The 21,990-nt window shown below is 53.3% G+C and overlaps 1 protein-coding gene across 2 annotated transcripts in view; it reads left to right on the top strand.

The window, feature by feature from the left end:
* The window catches only part of KSR1 (kinase suppressor of ras 1), a 159,841-nt gene extending 139,424 nt beyond the window's left edge, over nucleotides 1-20,417 (top strand). Inside the window, exons 13-21 of one of the 2 annotated variants that reach the window (XM_055577180.1) lie at nucleotides 975-1,023; nucleotides 2,272-2,651; nucleotides 5,744-5,840; nucleotides 9,246-9,379; nucleotides 10,062-10,193; nucleotides 11,568-11,703; nucleotides 13,259-13,392; nucleotides 16,586-16,666; nucleotides 18,568-20,417. In XM_055577180.1, coding sequence (XP_055433155.1) covers nucleotides 975-1,023; nucleotides 2,272-2,651; nucleotides 5,744-5,840; nucleotides 9,246-9,379; nucleotides 10,062-10,193; nucleotides 11,568-11,703; nucleotides 13,259-13,392; nucleotides 16,586-16,666; nucleotides 18,568-18,646 — 1,222 coding nt within the window. In that variant the 3' untranslated portion in view covers nucleotides 18,647-20,417. The remainder of the gene's footprint in view (nucleotides 1-974; nucleotides 1,024-2,271; nucleotides 2,652-5,743; nucleotides 5,841-9,245; nucleotides 9,380-10,061; nucleotides 10,194-11,567; nucleotides 11,704-13,258; nucleotides 13,393-16,585; nucleotides 16,667-18,567) is intronic. The other variant, XM_055577181.1, reaches the window with a different exon arrangement.
* Nucleotides 20,418-21,990: the final 1,573 nt, after the last annotated feature.

Here is a 21,990-nt window from a genome sequence, read left to right as displayed (position 1 = left end):
AATATTGTTTTTAACATTTTATTTTATACTGGAGTATGGGCGATGAACAGCGCTGTGATAGTTTCAGGTGGACAGCAATGGGACTCAGCCACACGTATTCCGTGTATCCATTCTCCCCCCGCCCCAAACTCCCCTCCCATCCAGGCTGCCACATAACCCTGAGCAGAGTTCCCTGAGCTCTATAGCAGGACCGTGTTCTACCTCCACATTCAAATCTCTGACCCTCGAATTTCAGACCTTGCTGTGGACCTGGGCAGCCAGATGGAGCACTCCTTGGGCTAATTCTCCCTGTGATCCAGTTAACTCAGCCACAGGGTTTTATTTGCCTCCTATCACCGCAGTCAGCATGGGGTGGGGCTGCCTGTGCAACAGAGCTGTCTAGAGACCCAGGAGGGCTGGGCGAAGGCGCCCAGCCTTAGAGAAACCTAATAATTCAGCTCCTGTTCATGACGCTCCTTGGGCGTCAAGGAGCCCTTTCTCGGTCAGGTCACGCCGAGCAGCTGACTCACCTTGTTTTGGAGAGTTCTCAGCCAGGTGTAAAGTAGGTGTCATCCTTGACATCCAGATGAGGGGATCAGCTCAGAGAGGTTAAGAAAGTGCATTAAGTCACACAGCTTAGGGAGTAACGGAAGCAGTTCTCAAGTAGAATTCCAAATCCTGTGCCTGTGCTCGGAACCCCATACTAATTGTCAGATTTGAAAGGTCCCTGATGGTCACTGTCCACCCCTCAGCCCCCACCACCCTCAAGTTCAGACTGGGGAAGGCCAAGGCCAGAGAAGGGAAGTGGAGTCCGTCCTTCAGCCTGCTGTGTGTTTCCGCAGCATCCAGACCGCCTTCCCCGTGGCCAAGTGGGTCAAAGGAAGGGTCCAGGCCTGGCACCCCTTTTTCAGACCTCACATGGGGAGTCCCCTGCCCAGCTGGGAGCCAAGTGGCCCAGCCTCAGGGTCTCCTTGACAAACCCTGCTTACTCTTAGGCTTGACGACCAGCCAAAAGCAGATGTGTCGGAAGATCATGAAGTGGAGGTGAGTGATGGCGACACGTGAGCTGTAGACGGAGCATCTCTTTCCTCTCTCCCCGGCTCAGTGCGTGGAGGTGTCTGGGAGCGTGTGGGCACCCGGCTCTGGTGGGGGCTATCCCAGGTGCCCACCTGCTGCAGCAGACACGGGCAGTGTGCAAGGCAGCGAGAGCAGTGAGGGGTGCCACGAAGCAAGCTTCCTTTTGCTTTTCTGTTTTTTGAGGCTAAAGTTAGCTCTTTATTCCTGTGGTTTCCACCTCCAGCCGAGAGGCCTGGGCCCCAGCCCAGGAGACTTTCCCTCAGTCAGTCTGGGGTGGGGCTAGGCAGTTGGATGTTATCAAACATTCCTGGGTGATTTTGATTGTAGCTGGGGCCAAGGACTGCTGCTTTGACCTTTGACCAGCGTCACCCAAGCCTGGCAAGTGTGGTGGCTTATGAGCCTCAGCAGACGGATTTACTCTTGCCCAGAGGAGTCACAGGCTTCCCAGGTGGTGCTAGTGGTAAAGACTCCACCTGCCAAAGCAGGAGATGCAAGTGACATGGGTTCGATCCTGGGTCGGGAAGATCCTATGGAGTAGAAAATGCCTGGAAAATTCCATGGGCAGAGGAGCCTAGCGGGCCCCAGCCCATGGGGTCCCAAAGAGTCAGACAAGACTGAGCGACTAAGCACAACACAGCGCACAGAGGAGAGTCTCAAACTCTGTGTTTAAACAAAAGCTTAGGACTTTCCTGGTTTTCCAGTGGCTAAGACTCTGCACTCCCAATTCAGGGGGCCCAGGGTTGATCTCTGGTCAGGAGATTAGATCCCACATTAGGCAACTAAGTGTTCATGTTACAACTAAAACTCCTGCATGCTGTAACTAAAAACAGAACAGAAAAAAAGATCCCACATGCTGCAACTAAGACCTGGTGCAGGCAAATAAAGTGAATAAATATTTTTAAAAAATAAAAGCATATCCAGAAAGGGTGTTAGTGTTCTTCCCCAGCGATTAGGTATTGCTCCTAGGAACAATGTCTTGGAACATTGGTGGGAGGAAGGGCCACGCTCCGTAGTTTGTGGATTAGGACGTCAGGGCCGTGTGGTACTGAGTGACCCGTCCACTTCACACATGAGGTCTGCACAGAGCTGTGACTAGAGCCCAGGCCTCCTGACCCCAGACCCCTCTGCTCCCTGACCTGGTGGGGGTCTTGGGGGAGGGAAGTCACCTGCCCCCAGGCCTGCCGCCCCTTCTATTCCCTCCTCCTCTCCTTCCAGGCCGAGGAGCCTGAGGCCGGCAAGTCAGAGGCCGAAGACGATGAGGACGAGGTGGACGACCTGCCGACCTCCCGCAGGCCCTGGCGGGGCCCCATCTCGCGCAAGGCCAGCCAGACCAGCGTGTACCTGCAGGAGTGGGACATCCCCTTCGAGCAGGTGGAGCTGGGCGAGCCCATCGGGCAGGGCCGCTGGGGCCGGGTGCACCGTGGCCGCTGGCATGGCGAGGTGGCCATCCGCCTGCTGGAGATGGATGGCCACAACCAGGACCACCTGAAGCTGTTCAAGAAGGAGGTGATGAACTACCGGCAGACGAGGCACGAGAACGTGGTGCTCTTCATGGGGGCCTGCATGAACCCGCCCCACCTGGCCATCATCACCAGGTAGCCCAGCCCCGCCCCCTCCCCTTTCCCTGGGGGCCTGGTGATTTGCATGCCCCTGGAGGGCGTTTTCATGTAGAGAGGTACAAAGGAAAAAAGCTGGGACTTCCCTGGCTGTCCAGGGGTTAGCACTTCGCCTTCCAGTGCAGCGGGTGAGAGTTCGATACCTGGTCGGGCAGCTAAGATCCCACGTGCCTCAGGGCCAAAAAGACAAAGCCTATTATACAGAGTGAAGTAAGTCAGGAAGAGAAAGCCAGATATTGTCTATTAATGCATATGTATGGGGTCGAGAAAAATGGTCCTGATGAACCTATTTGCAGGGCAGGAGTGGAGACACATAGAAATTGTGGACATAGCGGGGGAAGGAGAGGGTGGGACGAACTGAGAGAGTATCACTGACATATATACACTGCTGCTGCTGCTAAGTCGCTTCAGTCGTGTCCGACTCTGTGCGACCCCACAGACGGCAGCCTACCAGGCTCCCCCGTCTCTGGGATTCTCCAGGCAAGAACACTGGAGTGGGTTGCCATTTCCTTCTCTAATGCATGAAAGTGAAAAGTGAAAGTGAAGTCGCTCAGTCGTGTCCGACTCTTAGTGACCCCATGGACTGCAGCCCACCAGGCTCCTCCGCCCATGGGATTTTCCAGGCGAGAGTACTGGAGTGGGGTGCCATCGCCTTCTCTGGACATATATACACTGCCATATGTGAAATAGATAGCTAACGGGAAGTTGCTGTACAATACAGGGAGCTCAGCCGGATGCTCTGTGACAACCTAGAGGGAAGAGATGCAGTGGGGGTAGGAGGCTGGCTCAAGAAGGAGGGGACATATGCACACTTATGGCTGATGCACATTGTTTTATGGCAGAAACCAACACAACATTGTAAAGCAGTGACCCTCCAATTAAAAATAAATGTTACAATACTAAAGCAATATTGTAACAAATTCAATAAAGGCTTTAAAAATGGTCCACATTTAAAAAAAAATCTTAAAAAAAGAAGAGACCCCCAAAATGGAGTCTAATTTCCCCATCATATAACCCCACTGACATTAAATAAATAAATTAATGAAAGGATACCTAAAAGAGAGAAAATTCAAATCTTCTGGAAAAGCACAAAGTGAAAACCAGTCTCCTCCCACCCTACCTGGGTGCTTCTGTAAACAAAGATGGGTACTGTAAACAGTTCCTTATCATGCCTTCCATCAATGAGTTTGTATACACTCATGTTTTTAAGGGCTTCTCCGGTGGCTGTAGTTGTCGAGTCCAGCTGCCAATGCAGGAGGTGCTCAGCGTCCCTCAGACCCCAGCCTCGGTGCTGTCCATCATTCAGCCTTCCGTCTCTCTCTCATCTACCCAGATGAGAGATCTGAGTCTGCTTAAAGGGAATGTGGCACTAGTGCCTGCCAATGCAGGAGACACGAGACGTGGGTTCAGTTCCTGGGTCGGGAAGATCCCCTGGAGGAGGAAATGGCAACCCACTCCAGTATTCTTGCCTGGAGAATCCCATGGACAGAGGAGCCTGGTGGACTACAGTCCACAGGGTCGAAAAGAGTCAGATACGACTGAAGCTACTTAGCACATATAGTAGAAGAATAAAAGAACATTAACAAAACATTTAACGCGGCTGAGGGGGCTGGAACATGGAAACGTAACCATCAACTGATACTCCAGACCCTGAGGGTCGTTATCTCCTTGGAGACGTTTCCTAAAAACTAGCCCCTACCTCAGATGGCTTAAGTCGGCTTCTCCCTGGAGCAGCAGTAAAGCCACCCATTTTCTCTAGGTCCTTCCTCACTCCAGCTTTTGCTTTAAATATTTATGTATTTATTTGGCTGTGTCTGCTCTTAGTTGCAACTCACGGGATCTTTCATTGTGGTATGCTGGCTTAGTTGCTTCATGGCCTGTGGGATATTAGTTCCCCGATCAGGGATCGAACCTGAGTCCCCTGCATTGCAAGGCGGATTCTTAACCACTGAAGTCCCTCACCCCAGGTTTTAGGAGTCAGTACAGGTAGGGGCCAGAGAAGGCAATGGCACCCCACTCCAGTACTCTTGCCTGGAAAATCCTATGGATGGAGGAGCCTGGAAGGCTGCAGTCCATGGGGTCGCTGAGGGTCGGACATGACTGAGCGACTTCACTTTCACCTTTCACTTTCATGCATTGGAGAAGGAAATGGCAACCCACTCCAGTGTTCTTGCCTGGAGAATCCCAGCGACCGGGGAGCCTGGTGGGCTGCCGTCTATGGGGTCGCACAGAGTCGGACACGACTGAAGCGACTTAGCAGCAGCAGCAGCACAGGTAGGGACTCCAACATCCAAGCCCCTTATCTAATATAATCACCCTGACACCGCTGATAGCCGCCCCCGCCCCTGCTCCACTGCACATTCAGCCTTGTCATTAAAAAACCCCGTGATCTGAGAACAGCACGATCATGAAAGTCATTATGGAGATCCCAGAGCCCTGATGCTGCCTGGTCACAGCCTGAAAAGGCCAGGTTCTTCCCTGGTTGACTTTGAGTGGGTGAGTTCCTGCCTCGAACCACGAGAGCAGGTGCACTGCTCTAAATGTGGGACTCAGCTGGTAAAGAATCTGCCCACAATGCGGGAGACCTGGGTTTGATCCCTGGGTTGGGAAGATCCCCTGCAGAAGGGAAAGGCTACCCACTCCAGTATTCTGGCTTGGAGAATTCCATGAACTCTATATCTTAAAGAGTTGGACACAACTGAGCAATCCTTAAACTTAGTGAACTATTTCCTGTTCTATGGTGGGTGGGCTAGAGGTCTCAGGGGACGTGTGTTCTTGCCCATTCAGGCTGGGCCCCTGCAGCAATGAGCATCAGGGGGACTTCCCCGGTGGTCCAGTGGTTAAGACACAGCACTTCCATGACGGGGCAGGGTTCGATCCCTGGTCCCCATGTGCCATGAAGCGCGACCAAAATGAAACAAAGAAGGAATGGCCTCAGGTTGGTCAAGAAGGATTCTGGCACCCAGGGTCCAGGGCATGGAGCTGGTGGACACAGCTCTCCCTGGCTCCACAAGGGCTGAGGTCAGGCTGCACGGGCCCCAGATCTCTGCCTGACTCTCTGCTCTTCACAGCTTCTGCAAGGGACGGACGTTGCACTCGTTTGTGAGGGACCCCAAGACATCTCTGGACATCAACAAGACCAGGCAGATCGCCCAGGAGATCATTAAGGTAACGGCTCCAGAGCTCCTAGCTATCTCCCAATCCGTCTGCCGGTGTCAGGCTTGTGGCGGCGGCTGTTCTGTCTCTCCCTTTAGCTTGGGTGCCTCATGGATAGGACCTCCATCTCCTTCCCTCTTTTTTTGTCTTGTCTGCTGGGAACTGAACACACTGGAGAAATGCAGTGGGCTTTAAAGACAGATGGCCTGAGTTTGAATCTTGGTGGTACCAGCTGTGTGACTTTGGGCAGGTCGATTAGCCTCTCTGAGCCTCGGCCTCCTCCCCTGTAAAATGGGGTTGCCTGCGTCACCTCCCTCATTGGATTGGTGCAAAGGTAAACTGTGATAATCCGTGGAGAGAGCATTGAGCCCGGGACCACTAGCGCTTGGTGAGCATCTGTTAGAATTAAGGTTTGCGGCAGGTGTTCTGCCTTAAAGTTTCTGAATCTAAGTTTCATGCAGACCAGGCCCTCAGGCTCAACTCAGGCAGCCTTTTTTCTTTTGTTTCCATCTTTTCCAAGTAATTAAACAAAAGTGAAAGAAAGGCTTATTTGTTTCTTTATTTAGCAGCAGACATGGTCTGAGAAAAACTCCATCAGGGCTGGATGGGCTTCCTCTTCCTGGTTCTTGTTTTTGCAGAAAAGCTTTCTCTTACCAGCTCCCACCACGTTTTTGTCCCTGTCCTGTCTTCAGTTTTCCTTTTTTTCTTTTTTTCTCCCTCTCTCCTTCCATCCATCATGTGTGCGCATCATTGGAAAGGAAAAGATGGAAATCTCAGTGACATTTAGGAACACCAAGATTTCTCCATGACATTTCCACATAGCAAAATGAATGCATGGGCTTCCCTGAAGGCTCAGTGGTAAAGAATCCACCTGCCAATGCAGGAAACGCAGGTTCAGTCCCTGAATCGGGAAGATCCCCTGGAGAAGGAAATGGCAGCCCACTCCAGTATTCTTGCCTGGGAAATCCCATGGGCGGAGGAGCCTGGTGGGCTACAGTCCATGGGATCAAAAAAAGAGTCTCACACACACACACACACACACACAAAAGACGGCTTAGTGACTACACAACCACAAATGATTGCATTAAACTTTTGCAGCCCCCCCAAACCAAAATATCACATGTATGCCTTCACCTGTAGTCTGTCTCATCACAGAGAAGTTGGGGGGAGCTGCAGTGTTAAACCTACTCTATGATATCCCCAAACCTGCTGGGCCCTGCTCCCCCAAACTGTTGTGTCTCCTTATTGTCAGGACAGTGGGGGAGTCTGGGTGTTGAGTTTGGCTGAGTTCGTCATCTGGCTGAATGAGTCATCTGGAAGATTCCAGGGTAGAAGTTGCTCAAAGGTTTTGGAGCTGCAGAGCCAGAAGCAAGCTCTCTGCTGGCTCATTTATTTTCCCCATCCCCCTTCTTCTGGGAACTTCTAAGCCACTTCCTTTTGTATGCATCTGTGATACTTGGAGGCTCAAAATATAATAATGGGGTCTTGACCTTTGGTTCGGAGAAGGCAATGGCAACCCACTCCAGTACTCTTGCCTGGAAAGTCCCATGGACGGAGGAGTCTGGTAGGCTGCAGTCCATGGGGTCATGAAGAGTCAGACACAACTGAACAACTTCACTTTCACTTTTCACTTTCCTGCATTGGAGAAGGAAATGGCAACCCACTCCAGTGTTCTTGCCTGGAGAATCCCAGAGATGGGGGAGCCTGGTGAGCTGCTATCTATGGGGTCACACAGAGTCAGACACAACTGAAGTGACTTAGCAGCAGCAGCAGCAGACCTTTGGTTAGAGGGTTTGGGGGGCCACCCCTGAAGTGTTGTGAAATTATAGGAAGGAAGGAGAGTTTGTGTTCCAGACCCGGGCACTTTCTTTCTTGTCTCTGGCTGTTTGAGGCTGTGGCACCTGTTTTATTAACAAGGCTCAGAGAGGTGCAGCCACTTATCCTCGTCACACAGCTGGTCCCTGTTCAACCCAAGGTGTGCTCTTTGGCTCTCTTCGGTCACTGGGGAAGCCTTGTGCCTTGGTTTGGTTTGGGAAGTGGGCAGATGTTTTAAGGGGAATCATCTTGCATTCAGGATGGAGTTTTGGGAGAGAGTAAGTCACTCTTTTTGAAACCTCCCCGCTTCCGTGGTGGGATGACAGCTCTCAGTAGGCCTGAGGGGAGTGGCCACAGTGAACCCCGTGCCCTCCCCTCTCTTACAGAAGAGCATCCGCCTGCGTACATTCTTCTCGGATGAGCTCCAGGCCCACTTGGTCCAAGCTCTGGGCTGGGCTGAGTTCTGTCTGCTTCTGCCTCACAGCTCATTCCTTCTCTTTCCTCAATGGGACTTGTTGACCTCTCCCCTCCTCACCCCGAGATACCTTTGAAGGCAGGGAGATTTTTCACATGAGAAGCACCACTTGATGTGGGAGGTAGGGAGGTGGGTTTGCATGTGCCTCTTTCTGACCTGGCAAGGATGCCCACTTCAGTTGTGGCATCGTGTACCCCTCTCCCCATTCCCAAGCACATCAGGGTACCCGGGAGTCCTCGGTTTGGCCTGGGATGAGAGCATGCCTGCATCAGGTCACCCACGTCCCATGTGCCTGGCCAGTCAGCGTTCGGTGCAAATAGGGCATTGGTTAGAAATCCCCCAGCCCTGACCTGGCGCTTGGCAGATAAGGAAACTGAGGCTCAGAAGTCAAGTCCAAGGCCACACAGTGAATTCAAATCATCTGACCCGGATTTCAGTCTTAGTCCAGGACTTCTATGGCAGCATGGGCAGTGGGGCCACCTGAGCTCGGGGACTCCCCCTGCGGGAATTCCACTCTGTTCCCCACTCCCAGCCCAAGCCTTTGCTCAGCCTGAGAGGTGAGGCTAGCTGTGCAAAGCCTGATGAGACCTTAAATCCTTGGGTCTTTTGTGACTCAACACGCAGGGTAAAGACGTCCCTGGAGGTCCAGTGGTTAAGACTCCATGCTTCCAATGCAGAGGGCATGGGTTTGATCCCTCGCTGGGGAAGATCCCACATGCCTCACAACATGGCCAAAATATTAAAAAAGAAATCAAACAAAACACGGAGGGCAGCATCACGGTGAACCTTCATACACTTCCTGACCACCCCTCCCCCAGAGCCCCCCATCCCCCCTTTCTGCACTTCTTCTGAGTATAAGGTGGGTGTGGGGCGGCAGCGCTGACCGGCCTGGAACCAGATCTCAGCCGTGCTGCCTAACCGCTGCATGACCCGGGCAGGGGGCTGCCTGTCCCTGAGGCTGGGTTTCCTCCTCTGTGAAAAGGAGACAGTCGCACTGCATGGGGCTGCGAAGGTTAAATGAGGGGACTGGGGTAAGGCATCTGGCTCAGGGCCTGGCCCAGGGTAGAAGCTAAGCCATCGTCGTCCGTTTTCCCTCCGCCCCTGACGTGAGGCTCTCTGTCTTCCAGGGCATGGGGTACCTCCACGCCAAGGGCATTGTGCACAAAGATCTCAAATCCAAGAACGTCTTCTACGACAACGGCAAAGTGGTCATCACAGACTTCGGGCTGTTCGGGATCTCGGGCGTCGTACGAGAAGGACGGTCAGTTGGCCTTGGGCGTCCAGAGAGACTGGGGCCGTGTTGGTGGGCCCGAGGCCTGGGCACTCTCGCTGTCGGTGGCCAAGGGCCAGCCCTCCCTATAGGAAAGGCCAGGCCTGCTCTGCTCCTGCTCTTGTGGTTCCGGTTCAGAATCAGATTTGGGTGACCTTGAGGTCCCTCGTAGTGCTTAATTCTCAGGCTGACCGCTGAGGAGGCTGGGTCCCCTCACTCCCATTTTCCCAGCGTCAGGTTCTAGTTCCACGAATCCTGAAGGAGAAGGGCTGCTCCCCCAGCCTCAGGACCCCAGGAGGGAGAGCCAGCCCCAGGCCAGGTTGTGAGCTCCACAGGCAGTTCCCGTCTCCTGCACGGAGATTCCCTCTGCTCTCCCAGGGTAGAGAATCAGCGCCCTCGGGAGCAGCTCCCGGCCAACACAGTCCTTGGCCTGCTTTTCTAGAAGAATCTGCTTATCACTCCTCTGTAACATTCCCCCAAAGCGCGGGTGCCTTGGCAAATGCCCCATCGGCATGCTGCTTTTCTGGGCCGTGCACGGGGTTGCAAAGAGTCAGACACGACTGAGCAACTGAGTGCCTGTGGTGGCGTGCCAGCCCTGGGGCAGACCTGTGCCCTGCAGGCCTCGCTGCTGCCCACTAAAGGCCCTGTCCTTGCCCTGGCTTCTGGCCTCCAGGCGTGAGAACCAGCTGAAGCTGTCACATGACTGGCTGTGCTACCTGGCCCCCGAGATCGTGCGGGAAATGACCCCCGGGAAGGACGAGGACCAGCTGCCCTTCTCCAAAGCTGCTGACGTCTATGCATTCGGGTGAGGAGGCGCCTGGTGTCCCTCTTCCTGGGGCCTCTGAGGCCAATTGTGGCTGAAACAGAGGGTCCTGCTGGCTATTGGGGGGCAGAGGGATGTGCTTTGAGGCTGGTTCAGCTGCTTCTTTGGGCCAGTGACTGTGCCCTTGACCTTCTGTTTTCCCCACCTGTAAAATGGGACGAATAGCGCTCCTCCCTGGTAGAGCAGTTTCGTGAGGACCAATTAGGTAATTGTATAAAATACTTAAGGGGCTTCCCAGGTGGTCCTAGTGGAAAAGAACCTGTCTGCCAATGGAGGAAACCTGATGAGATGTGAGTTTGATCCCTGGGTCAGGAAGATCCCCTGGAGGAGGAAATGCCAACCCATTCTAGTATCCTTGCCTGGAGAATCCCTATGGACAGAGGAGCCTGTCAGGCTACAGTCCACGGAGTCGCAAAGAGTCAAACACAGCCAAAGCGACTGAGCACACACGCATAAAATGCTTAACTCTGGGTGTGCTTCTCACCTGTTGCTCCCCAAGGACAGTCTCCAGAGCTAACCAAGAGCTGTCCTCCTGGGAGAAGGGGGCAGCTTCCAGCTGTGTGCTGAGAAGAGCTGGCATTCTGACAGACACACAGAAATGTAGAAATAAAGCACGAGCCAGATGCATAAAACCTTCTCTGAACCACATTAAAAAAGAAACCAGTGAAATCAGTTTCAATAGATATTTAACTCAGTATGGCAAAAATATGATCATTTCAGCATGTAAAAAATTCAGGAGATATTTTATGCCACAGAGCTTTCAAAAATGTGGTGTGTTTTACACTCAGTTCCCCTCCCCACATTTGAGTTACTCAGTATCCTCACGTGCCCTCCACCCCGTCCCTGTGTTGGTCAGGGTGGGTCTAATGGAGATGGTCCCATGCAGATAAGTCGAGAAAGGCCAGGGGACTTGGAGGGTCAGAGTGAGGGCCCCATGCCATCATCTCTTGGGGGATCCTTTGCTCATGGGTGGGCTCTTCCTGCCTTGACCTGTCACTGTCATTTCCTGAGCACCTTCGTGTGCCAGGCCCAGGGCTGGGCATTCCTATCACTCCTCAGAGGACCTTGGCCGTGGGCACCCACCCCACTGAGGTTGAATGGTTGTACCAGGATCTCTGCCCAGAGCCGGCAGTGTCTAAGACTTCTCACCACACTGGGAGCACAGGGCCCCTGGTGGACTCAGGGTGGTCCCAGAAGTCTGGCGGGTGAGGAAGGTGGGCCAAGGGTCCCAGGTCCTCAGGCTGGGCTCCAGGCATCATGGCAGCAGGCGCCACCCACCCCACCCCACGCCCTGCTAGTGTGAGCTGAGCAGAGCCATTCAGGAGCTCACGCCGTGTGGGTGGGTGGTCTCCACAGGACTGTTTGGTATGAACTGCAAGCCAGAGACTGGCCCTTCAAGAACCAAGCTGCAGAGGCCCTGATCTGGCAGATTGGAAGTGGAGAGGGCATGAAGCGAGTCCTGGCCTCCGTCAGCCTGGGGAAGGAAGTCACTGTGAGTAGCCGCCCTGTGCTGGGAGAGGGCGGTGGGGCTAGAGGGCCAGCGCCTGGCTGCCCTTCCTTCACCCACCTGAGAAGTGGAACCGCTGCATGTCAGGCTGGCCTCCATGCTGCTGGCTAGGAGACCTGTGAGCTTCCCAGGTGGTGGGTAGTAAAGAATCTGCCTGCCAATGCATGAGACGCAGGAGATATGGGTTTGATCTCTAGGTTGGGAAGATCCCCTGGAGTAGGAAATGGCAACCCAGTCAAGTATTCTTACCTGGAAAATCCCATGGACAGAGGAGCCTGGCGGGCTACAGTCCATGGGGTCGCAAAGAATCTGACATGACTGAGTATAAACACACACATATACACACACATGAAACCTGTATCCTTCACTACCCCACTGTTAATCTTTAAAAAACAATTATCTTTAAAAAAAAAAAAAAGAGGAAATAAAGCTCTTGGTTTTGTTAAATTATGAGAAAGATAATAAAGTCTGTATGTTACTTACTAGAAAGATAATAACAAATTTCACTCCCTAAAGTACAAACAGTGGGGTTGTGGTAGTATCAGATCTTTCTCCTCCACGTCTTTCTCGAGTGTTCGAGAACTAGTCAAGATTTCCCTAGCAAATTTGTTTTCAAGAGGCCAAATCATCATAGGTTTGCTGCCCTCGAGTGACTGATGGTTTCTCTGCATCACAGTGTGTAAGTTCACCCCGCCTGGCACCATGATACGTGCAGGAGTCCAGGGGCGGTGTTTTCGTGTTAGCTATGCACTCAGGAGTCAGGTGGGCCTGGAGCAGACAGATGCCAGCGGGGTGTTGATAAGGAGCTCCAGGGGGTTCCTGGGCACCACGGCAGTGGAGGCCTCTGGGGGGACCACCTGGCGCTCGTCCAGGTAAAGTGCCACCTAGGCTGTGAGTGTCCTTGCTAGGTCCCCACCTGCCTGGTCATGTGTGCAGGCCTCTCTTCTACAGGAAGTTCTCCTGAATTGAAAGGCCAATGGGGGTGCAGTGTAGATGATTGGATCCAGAGAGTAGGCAGCAGGAGAAAGGCTTTGCCATCACTTGGGGTGGTCAAGACAGCTGTTCTGCCGACTCCTCTGCCCTACGCCCAGTCGGTCTTGTCACTCCAGCCTCCATTCCTGCAATGCCCAGGCTCCCACCTCTGTTGCAGCCCCACCCCGTACACCTTCTGAATATCTTATGTCTCACCTGTCAACACGCTGCCTTCTGCTTTCCATTCTAAACGTCTGTGATCTCTTTCTTCTGACCTGTCTTTTGGCTTTGTGACTGTTATTCCAGGGAGGTCAAGGAAGGAAGGAGAGGCAGGCCCATGCTTTTCATTTTAACTGGAAGCCTGAGAGTGCTTCTGAAATTGAGTTATTTCTTGGCTATATTCCAGCCATGGCTGGTCACCTCAGTGTCGGCAGGAGGGTCAAGGGACCATCAACTTGGGAGGGGCGGTGCCCGGGAGCATCAAAGGGACCCTGGGCAGAGGGCCTCTGCTGTGCCACTCTTGCTCCCTGCCAGCTCTCATGCCCTCCCGTGGCGTCTCGCCTTGCAGGAGATCCTGTCCGCCTGCTGGGCCTTCGACCTGCAGGAGCGGCCCAGCTTCCCCCTGCTGATGGACATGCTGGAGAAGCTGCCCAAGCTGAACCGGCGGCTCTCGCACCCTGGGCACTTCTGGAAGTCTGCTGAGTAAGTACCCCTCGGAGCCAGGCCCGCAGCCAGGTGTCTTGGGGATGGGGCACCATCTGCTCTGTCTGCCTGAGACTTCTACCTAGGGAACCCCTAGAGCTGGTTAGCCAAAGGGGACTCATTCCCTTGCCCAAGGGGTACTGGGATTCTGTTCACCACATTTTAAAAAACTTTTTATTTTATGTTAGAGTACAGCCAGTTAATGCTGTGGTAGCTTCAGGTGCCCAGCAGAACGACTCAGCCATGCATATACTGTATCCATTCTCCCCCCAAACTCCCCTCCCATCCAGGCTGCCACATAACATTGAGCTGAATTCCCTTGCTATATAGTAGGTCCTTATCAGTTATCCATTTTAAATATAGCAGTGCATACATGTCCATCCCAAACTCCCTAAATCCCCCTCCACCATCCTTCCCCCGGCAACCATAAGTTCCTTCTTTAAGTCTGCTGTTCATCACATTTATTTTGGAGACTTTTCCACAGGCTGGTGTCTCCCATCCTCCTCTGTGAAAACCTCCATATCACTGTTATCAGCTCAGTGCTAAAGCTGGGCCCAGGCTAAGGCCCCAACAAGAAGTTTCTGCCTGGGAAAGGGCAAAACAGAGCTTCACCAAAACCAGCAGAGTGGCTGTTGCTTAAAATGGCAGTCTCCCGACAGAGCTCTCAGCCCTCTGAGCAGCCACCTGTTACTGGGGCTGCATCTCTGGGGTTTAAGTGCCGCTTAGATGCTGGAGGCCCACCCTCCTTCTGTGTAATCCTGATCCTCGGCAGCCTCAGTGCCAGGGTGGTCTCCACTCCTCTCTTCTGAGTTCTGCCTCCTTTCCCTTTTTCTTTGTCTCTCTGGCTTTCTCTGCCAGATCCCTCATAAACAGACGCCTGCCCTGCCTCTGCGAGAATCTGGGGAAGTCCTTCCTTGTTCTGGCCTCAGCTCCACAGCTGGACAAAGTGGAGGGGTGGGCAGACATAGCCTAAACATGGGAAATAGTTCAGCTTTGCAGGCCGAGAGGGAAACTCGAGTGACAGCTCTTGTCAGTGGGGTTTGTGGTGCACCCAGCAGTGTGCAAAGCAGTAACACAACTGCATACGATCTGTGTCATAGCAACTCAGCTCTGCTGTGCGGTGTGGGGGCACTCACAGACCCGTAAGCTCACGGGCTGACTGGTTCTAGTAAAACATTACTTATGAATGCTGAAACTTGAATTTCCTATTATTTTAGGCCATGAAATAGTCTTCTTTTGATTCCCTCCCCTCCAGCAATTTAGAAAGGTGGGAAAAAAAAAAAAAAAAGACATTCTTGGTTTGTGGATTGTACAGAAACAAGTGGCAGATCACATGTGGCTGGACTCTTGGGCAAGATTCATGGCTTTGAACTTTCTTTTAAGGTGAAAGGCACTTTCCAGAAGTGAAATCTGCCACAGCCCCAGAACATGAAGATAGAACAGATACAGTGGGGCTTCTCTCTCTCTTTTTAAAATATTTATTTGGCTGCAGTGGCATCACCGACTCAATGGACATGAGTTTGAGCAAACTCTGGGAGATAGTGAAGGACAGGGAAGCCTGGTGTGTCATAAAGTGTCGGACACAACTATGCTGCTGAACAACAGTGTGTCTTAGCCGCACCATGTGAGATCTGGTTCCCTGACCAGGGATCAAACCCAGACCCCCTTCACTGGGAGCTGGGTGTCCTAGCCACTGGACCACCAGGGGAGTCCCAAGTGGTGCCTCTCTTGATGGGAGTTGGAGGGAGGGCAAGAGCATAGCCCCCGGAAAAGCTGTACCCAGATCTCACACCTCCTCATGTGTGTGGTGGTGTTGGTACCTCCTTCTTCCAGAATGAGCTACATATGGTCTCTGTCACACGTTTGTTGTTGTTGTTTGTTTGTTTTGTATTTTTTACGACTCTAAAATGATCACTTTTTGTGGCCTGATTTGACAGACACTTAGTTTGCCAGGTTGTTTTGAAAATAAACCAAACCAAGCTTTGAGTTGAAGGGGAGGAGAGGCCCAGGCTGGGTCAGCCCGGCAGTACCTGTGAGGAGAACTTGTTGAAGAAATGTGGCAACCGAAGCCCGTTGTAGGGACGGTCTGACGAATGACGATATGTGGTGAGGGAATACTTTACCTTATGATGAAGATTCGATTCAGTATTTTGCACTTCAGATGGATCAGAGTCCAGTACAAATAGTGGGTGACAGGATGTTGCTGTCAGAGGCGTGGGCTTTTCCCAGAGGTGGCTGGCAGCTGCACCACCCCTGAGGTCACATGCCAGGGCCGGGCCTCCACCAGCACCTGAGGTCACATGCCAGGGCCGGGCCTCCACAGCACCTGAGGTCACATGCCAGGGCCGGGCCTCCACAGCACAGAGCTGATGGTCTAGGGTAAAGACGGGCAGACGTGCGCCGTAAGCCCTCCGAGCAGGATGCTGTCTTGTCGCCTCCGTATTCTCAGCTCCTAGCACAGTCCTGGGGGTGTAGTAATCACTCAGTAAATATTTGGTGGGTGAGGGGATGAAGGAGGGAATGATGACAACATGCTGAGTGCCAGGCAAAAACCCAGCCTCTGTGGGCACGCTGCCCTCACCCCCGGGAGCTTGAGGAAGGGTCTCCCAAGAGAACAGTCATGGGAGCTGGGTTTGGGTGGGAGCCTGGGGCTCTCCTGGTCTCATAAGAAGTTCAAGGATCTGGTCTGTCAGATGTTGGGTGGCTCATTTAGCAAACCAGGCCTTGATTTTCTCCTCCCCCAAAGAGAAGGCTGCACTGAGCAGGTGCTGACATTCAGGAGATGATTCCAGATTCCTGAAAAGCCATGGAGCCCCACCTTCTTTTTCTACACGTGGGATAGAGAGTCACAAATAGGGTGGTTTCCTGCCCAAAGTGATCAGTTTTAGCCCCTGCAGGGAAAGAATGCCAGCATACCTCAACAAATCTGTATCAAAGCTTTCTGTTCATGATTTTTATTTCCACACACTCAAGCCTCTAATTCTCATTTTCTCTTTTCTTTTCCATCGATCTTGTTGCTTATTTTTATTTTCTGGGGGTGGTGGATGTGCTGGCCCGTCCTGTCATCTCCCCTCCTCCTGCCATCCTGATTCCTGCGGGCCCCCCTCCACCCGCCCACGCTGGGTGTCCATCTCCATCACCTGCTGGACTGCGCTCCTCCCACACCTGGCAAAATGGTTGCGGGCGCTCCCAGGCGCTGGCGGAGCCGCTACTACGGGAAAGGACGTTCCGGTCACCCCGACTTTAGGAACAACTGTCCAGTCCTGGAGGAATAGTGTGTCTTCTGCCATTTCCCCGATCCTCGGCCTGTTTGCGTTTAACCCTTTGCACATCCTCTTTCCTACTGTTTCTGCATCCAGCTTCCCCTACTTGGCATGTGGTATTCCCATAAATAACAGTGATGCTCTGGCAGCTCACATGGCCACTGGCGAGGGCCCTGCAGGCTGTTTCTCTTCCTGGGCTGAGAGCAGACTCAGCGTGTGGCAGGGCCTCAGTCCACACACCGTGGCAGACGATGGCTTGTTCTAGGGAGGGCAAGAACTCAGATGGCTGGCCTGAGTCCCCAGAAGCCCTTCTGGCTGGATCTTAAAGAAGAGAATACAGGGAACAGACATAGTAAACTCCAAGATGTCAGTTTCAATGAGGAGCCGTGGGCCTGCTGGTTGACCTCTGTTCAGCATTCTGTGGCTGTGTCCCAGAGGAAAGCTTGGGGGAAGTTCTCTATGCCAGGCTCTCTTCCAAGCATGGACTGGAATGGGGATGTCCTTTCCTCTGTCCACAGGGAAGGAGGAGCCCCTGCCCTGTGCCCTGGCCAGGCCTTAGCATACCCCCTGCCCCCTCCCCATGGTCTCAGGCTCTGACTCTGCTCTCTCCCTTCTTGTCTCTCCTCCTGTAGGTTGTAGGCCTGGCTGCCTTGCATGTTCGGGGCTTTCTTCCTCCTAATCCACGCTCGGCACTGCGACTTCTACTCCAGCTCAAACAGCGCTGCGGGCACTAACCCAGGGAATGCGATCCTGCCGCCCCAGCCTCTCTACTGAGACTTCTTTCTGCTTTGTTTGTTAAAACTGGCCCTCGCCCTGCCCTGTGGCCCTGTGTGTGCCTGAGTAACAGCTTTCCATGGAGGGTCTCCCTAACAGCAACCCCCAACCCGGCACCTCCTCCCTGGACGCAACTTCATCTCTCTGCAGCACTTCTGTGGGGTGGTCCCGTCTCCCTACTAACAACTCAACGAGAGAGATCCCCCCTCTCCCGCGCCCTGCAACATACCGGCCCTTCGCAGGGTGTGTCCCTGGGACAGGGGGTGGGGTTTTGCTTGGCTCTTAACCCACGAGGATCTTAGCCAAGGAGTGGAATGATTTCAGAGCTGCCTGCGGTCCCCTCTGGCGGGCTGGTGTGTAACGTCACAAGTTCTATTGCCGTGAAAGACACCAGCTGGAAGGGGTGTGTCCTCGGCCGCACAGACACCTGGGAAAGTCGTCCTGAAGCAAGGGGGTGGGGCCTGTCTCCAAACAACTGCGAGAAAGCTTCCCGTCCATCCCTCCGCCCCCACAACATCACTCCCCTTCCACCTGCCCTGTGTAAACAGAAAGTACCAGACCCCAAGCCAGCATTTGGTACGAGTGTGGCTGACAGGTCACGCACAGGTCCTCCATGTATTACCAAACGTAGGTTCCTGACCCAAGACCTGAATCTGGGTGTCTGGAGGCAGAAGCTGAGAACCTGTATTTCAACCTGCTTCCCAGATGGCCCTGATGCACCCCCGCGTTTGAGGACCATTTCTAGAAGGAGCATGCAAATATCACTCTCAAGGCTGGGGCTGAGTTTCTCTTCCCTCCCAGTTCCACTCGGAGCAAGAGCTTTGAGAATGAGCTGCCAATGAGAATGAGCCCGCAGCAGTTACTGGGCACGCGGGGCGCTGGGGCTTTCGAGACAAACAGGCCACCGCCCTCCAGGAGGGAGCTGAGGCTTAGCACCTCTGCCCCCCACCCCCACCCCCGGCCAGGTGTGACCAGGAGCAGCTCTGCCAAGGCCACTGGCCTTATCATCACTCCCACTTCTTGGTGCGGCCGGGTCCTCTACGGAGCTTCTGGAACTGGCCTGCTCATTAGCTAACTTTGCCCAAATTCTGATCAAAACTTGCAGGGCTATAACTCTTGTTTTTGTTCCTCTTTTCAGCATTAACAGCAGCAAAGTTGTACCCCGGTTTGAAAGGTTTGGCTTGGGCATCCTGGAGTCCAGTAATCCAAAGATGTAGCCAGCTGTGCAGTTTTTCTGACAACGTATTTTTTTCTTAAATGTGTCTCTCAAACATCTGAACCACCACCACAACAAAAAAAAACAAAAACAATGCTGTTCAAAATGCCAGCCACCCTCCTAAGTGCCACAAACCAGGAGCACGAGGCCTTGACTTAGACCATTCATCTACAAAAACACTTGGGTCCCGGAGATGGAGCTGCACCTGCCGTTTCTTAAAATGACATCACCAACAACCAGACCTGTCCTGACAGGCGGCAAATGTTTACATATATGTTCGTGCGGAGTTGGACTCGAGGTTGTACAATAGGTAATAATAAAAAAAAAACGGTCTGTGCAGAGGTTGCTGGCACCGTGGGCCAGGATGGCAGAAGTGGCCCTCCCTTCTGGAGGCACCCACACTGGGCCAGAGGAAGAAAAGCATCGTGATTGTGGCTGGTCTCCTGGCAGGATGGGCGGGGTTGGGGGGTGGCAACCACAGGGTTTGACCAGGCTTCTACTTTGGCCCCAAATCCCATCACCCCTCATCCTATCAAAGAGGTGCGGTCTCTTCCTCCTCTTGCAGGTTAGACCCTGACCAGGAGTTGAGCTGGATTAACAGGGTCAGGAGTTTGCAGACAGCTTGAGTTCACCTTTGACCCCTGTAACCCAGTCCATATCTTCTGGAAAAGCAGAGACAGATCAAATCCAGATACCATCTGGACTGATCCAGTGGTTCCCAGCCAGGGTCTCCTCTGCCTATGGAGGTGTTTCTTTCATGAAGCCCCCAGCGGGGCACCTGGGAGATAGAATGAAAGACTTCAACTGTTTAGGTACATCGCAGTCCTTAACTAACATTTGACCCCAGCACTAAGGCCCAGCCCAGCAGCTGTGTGCACCGTGAAAGCTTGATCCATGAAAACAGGGAAGGTAGAAGGTGGGGGAAGAGGCAGGCAGGGTCTCTGAGCCCACTGTCCCAATCACAGGGTGCCCTGGCCCTTTAGAAGCCCATCATCGATCTTGCCAAAGTTCTGTAACTGCCCACCCCTGAGTCCTGTTGAAACACCCTAGCCTGCTCCTGACTCCTCCTCTGCCCATGTTCAGAGCTCTTAGATAAGGTGGGAGGTGTGTGCCCCGCCTTTCGTTTAGACCCAGCTAGCAAGCCCCCCACCTTCAAAATCTTCCCGAGCACCAAGGCTTGTGTCTGTTGGAACCAGGTTTGGGAAAGTCCAGGATATGAGAGGGTCCTGCCTGTCCTCATTAGAAGCTGACTCCTAAGGAGGAAAGTTCCAAATGGCAGAGAAGCCCTTCAGTGAAGGTTAAGGCGTATCAGGCTCCAAAGCCAAAAATGACCCAGGGTGATGAAAGTGGAAAGGAGATTGTCTTCAGACCCACAACCCATGTCCACATTTGGAGCCAAGACGAGAAGGCACGTGGCCCTCCCACGGGGTTTATGTACACCTGTCTAACCAGGCTCCGAACTTGGAGTCTGGCCAAGTTGTCACGTGAAATGGGCTGCTTGGCCTGGAGACTGTGGGGCGACCTTCCCGGCTCTGGGCTGAGCATCCCTTGGCGGCCCTGCTGGGAGGGCACAGCTGAACAGCTGTGCTGGGTACCCGGGCCTCCCGGCCAACAGCACCTCAACCCTACCTGCTGGGTGTGTGGGAAGGAAGATAGAGAAGCTGTAAACCAGCTAGATTTGGCTTGGGGGGGTCTTTTGTCTCTGGGACGCTTGGCTTCTCCCCATCATCCCTTTGACCAACAGGTCAGCCTCTCCCCTGATCTCCCCACTCTACGTGGCATCTGATCATCAGGCTCCTCCCCCCACATCGGCTCCTTCCCAGAGGTCACAGTTCATGCCTCTCACGTTTCCCCTCTGAACCCTTGGACGAGCAGGTGGCCTGAGGGGTGGGACGGCAGCTGAGTAAATGGGACTTACCTCACTGCCCATGGACAGTCAGTCTGGGTTTTTTTTCCCCTTGAAGGGTGTCACACTCTTGGGTCAGTTCAGGAAGCTTTCTTTGAGTGCCTACTGTGTGCAAGTGCTGGGGGCCCTGGAGGGGAGCAGTCACAGTGCCCGCGTTTAGGAAACTGATGATTTGCCAGGAACCCAGAGGGTGGGACTGGGGGCCACCCCCTTCCTCTCCCGGGCCCTGGGATGCCTTCTTGCTCTCAGTCTGAGCCTCTGCCCTACCTGTTATTGAAGAGAAGCAGCTGAGGAGCTCCCCAGGTGGTCCCCATCACCTTGTCTCTATTTAAGTGACTGTGAATTGAGGTTAGGAAGACACGCCTGCCCTTCCGTGTGCTCCCCCCATCTGCTTTGGAAACACATGAAGGATGGCAGATACTGTGAATTCAGCCCTCACAGCCAACTGTGAAAGGGATGGAGAAGCTGGGAGCCCTCCTGGACAAGATCTCGGGGGCTGCAGAGGTCCCCTGGGGTCTGAGAATGGAGCCCAAGTTTCAACCTTCAGCCTGTGCCCCGCCCCCCACCACTCTCCACTCCCCAGCCTCACCTCCAAACCCCTGGGATCTGTTCCTGATGCCTTTAAACACCAGAGCCACAACCCTTGGTCCCCATCCAACCCGAGGTCTTGAATCCCGAGTTCCCCACCAGTTGTGAGTGGCGTGTAGCCAAGATGACGTCTCCACACCAACCACCAAATCAAAGACGTGTACAGGGCCTGGAATCCCTCTGCCCTCTCACAGCATTTCTTCCTGTGATCACTGAGGGGCGTGGCATGCCCTGTAAGCCCCTGGTGGGGGTGGTGGGGGTTGTCTGTGTTGCTTTGGGGGCTGGGTGGAGATATAAATGTGAAGCAAGTTAGGGAGCTTGTGCGATGCTGCAGTGTCGGCCAGGATTTCATCTGTGTGTGCAAACCCAGCATCTTCTGAGGCCACGAGGCACACACTTGCTTTTTTGAATGTGATGTAAAATTTGTATATTAAAAGTTTTTATATTTTCTATCAACTGCATTTGTCTTCCAGAAATGCTATTAATTTAAATTAAAATGGTTAGTATTAACGGATGTGCACTATCCATTTTTGTGTTTTTTTGTTTGTTTGTTTTGCCATTGGCAAGAACACTGTGCCAGGCCCAGTCTGGGTGTCTAGAGTCTGTGAATAAAATTGTACCAAGGTGTCTGGGCCTTGTGTCTCCTTGGGTCCATTCCAGATGAGTGGGGCAGAGGTGGGGGGCTCTCAGATGGGTGGCGTAGGAGAGCAGGAAGGGAGGGGGCAGGGTGTTGGCCCCATCTGGGAGCTCCCTCCAGGGAAAGAAATTTTGCCTGGACCTTGGAGGCAGATATTTCTAAACATATGAAGGAATAGAGATAAGAGCATCAAAGCTCATGATGTACAGAAGAA

This window comes from Bubalus kerabau, chromosome 4, assembly GCF_029407905.1.
Source record: "Bubalus kerabau isolate K-KA32 ecotype Philippines breed swamp buffalo chromosome 4, PCC_UOA_SB_1v2, whole genome shotgun sequence".
Classification (NCBI taxonomy): Eukaryota; Metazoa; Chordata; class Mammalia; order Artiodactyla; family Bovidae; genus Bubalus; species Bubalus kerabau.
The sequence above is the reverse complement of the archived record's forward strand: the minus strand, read 5'-3'. Positions and strand labels throughout refer to the sequence as shown.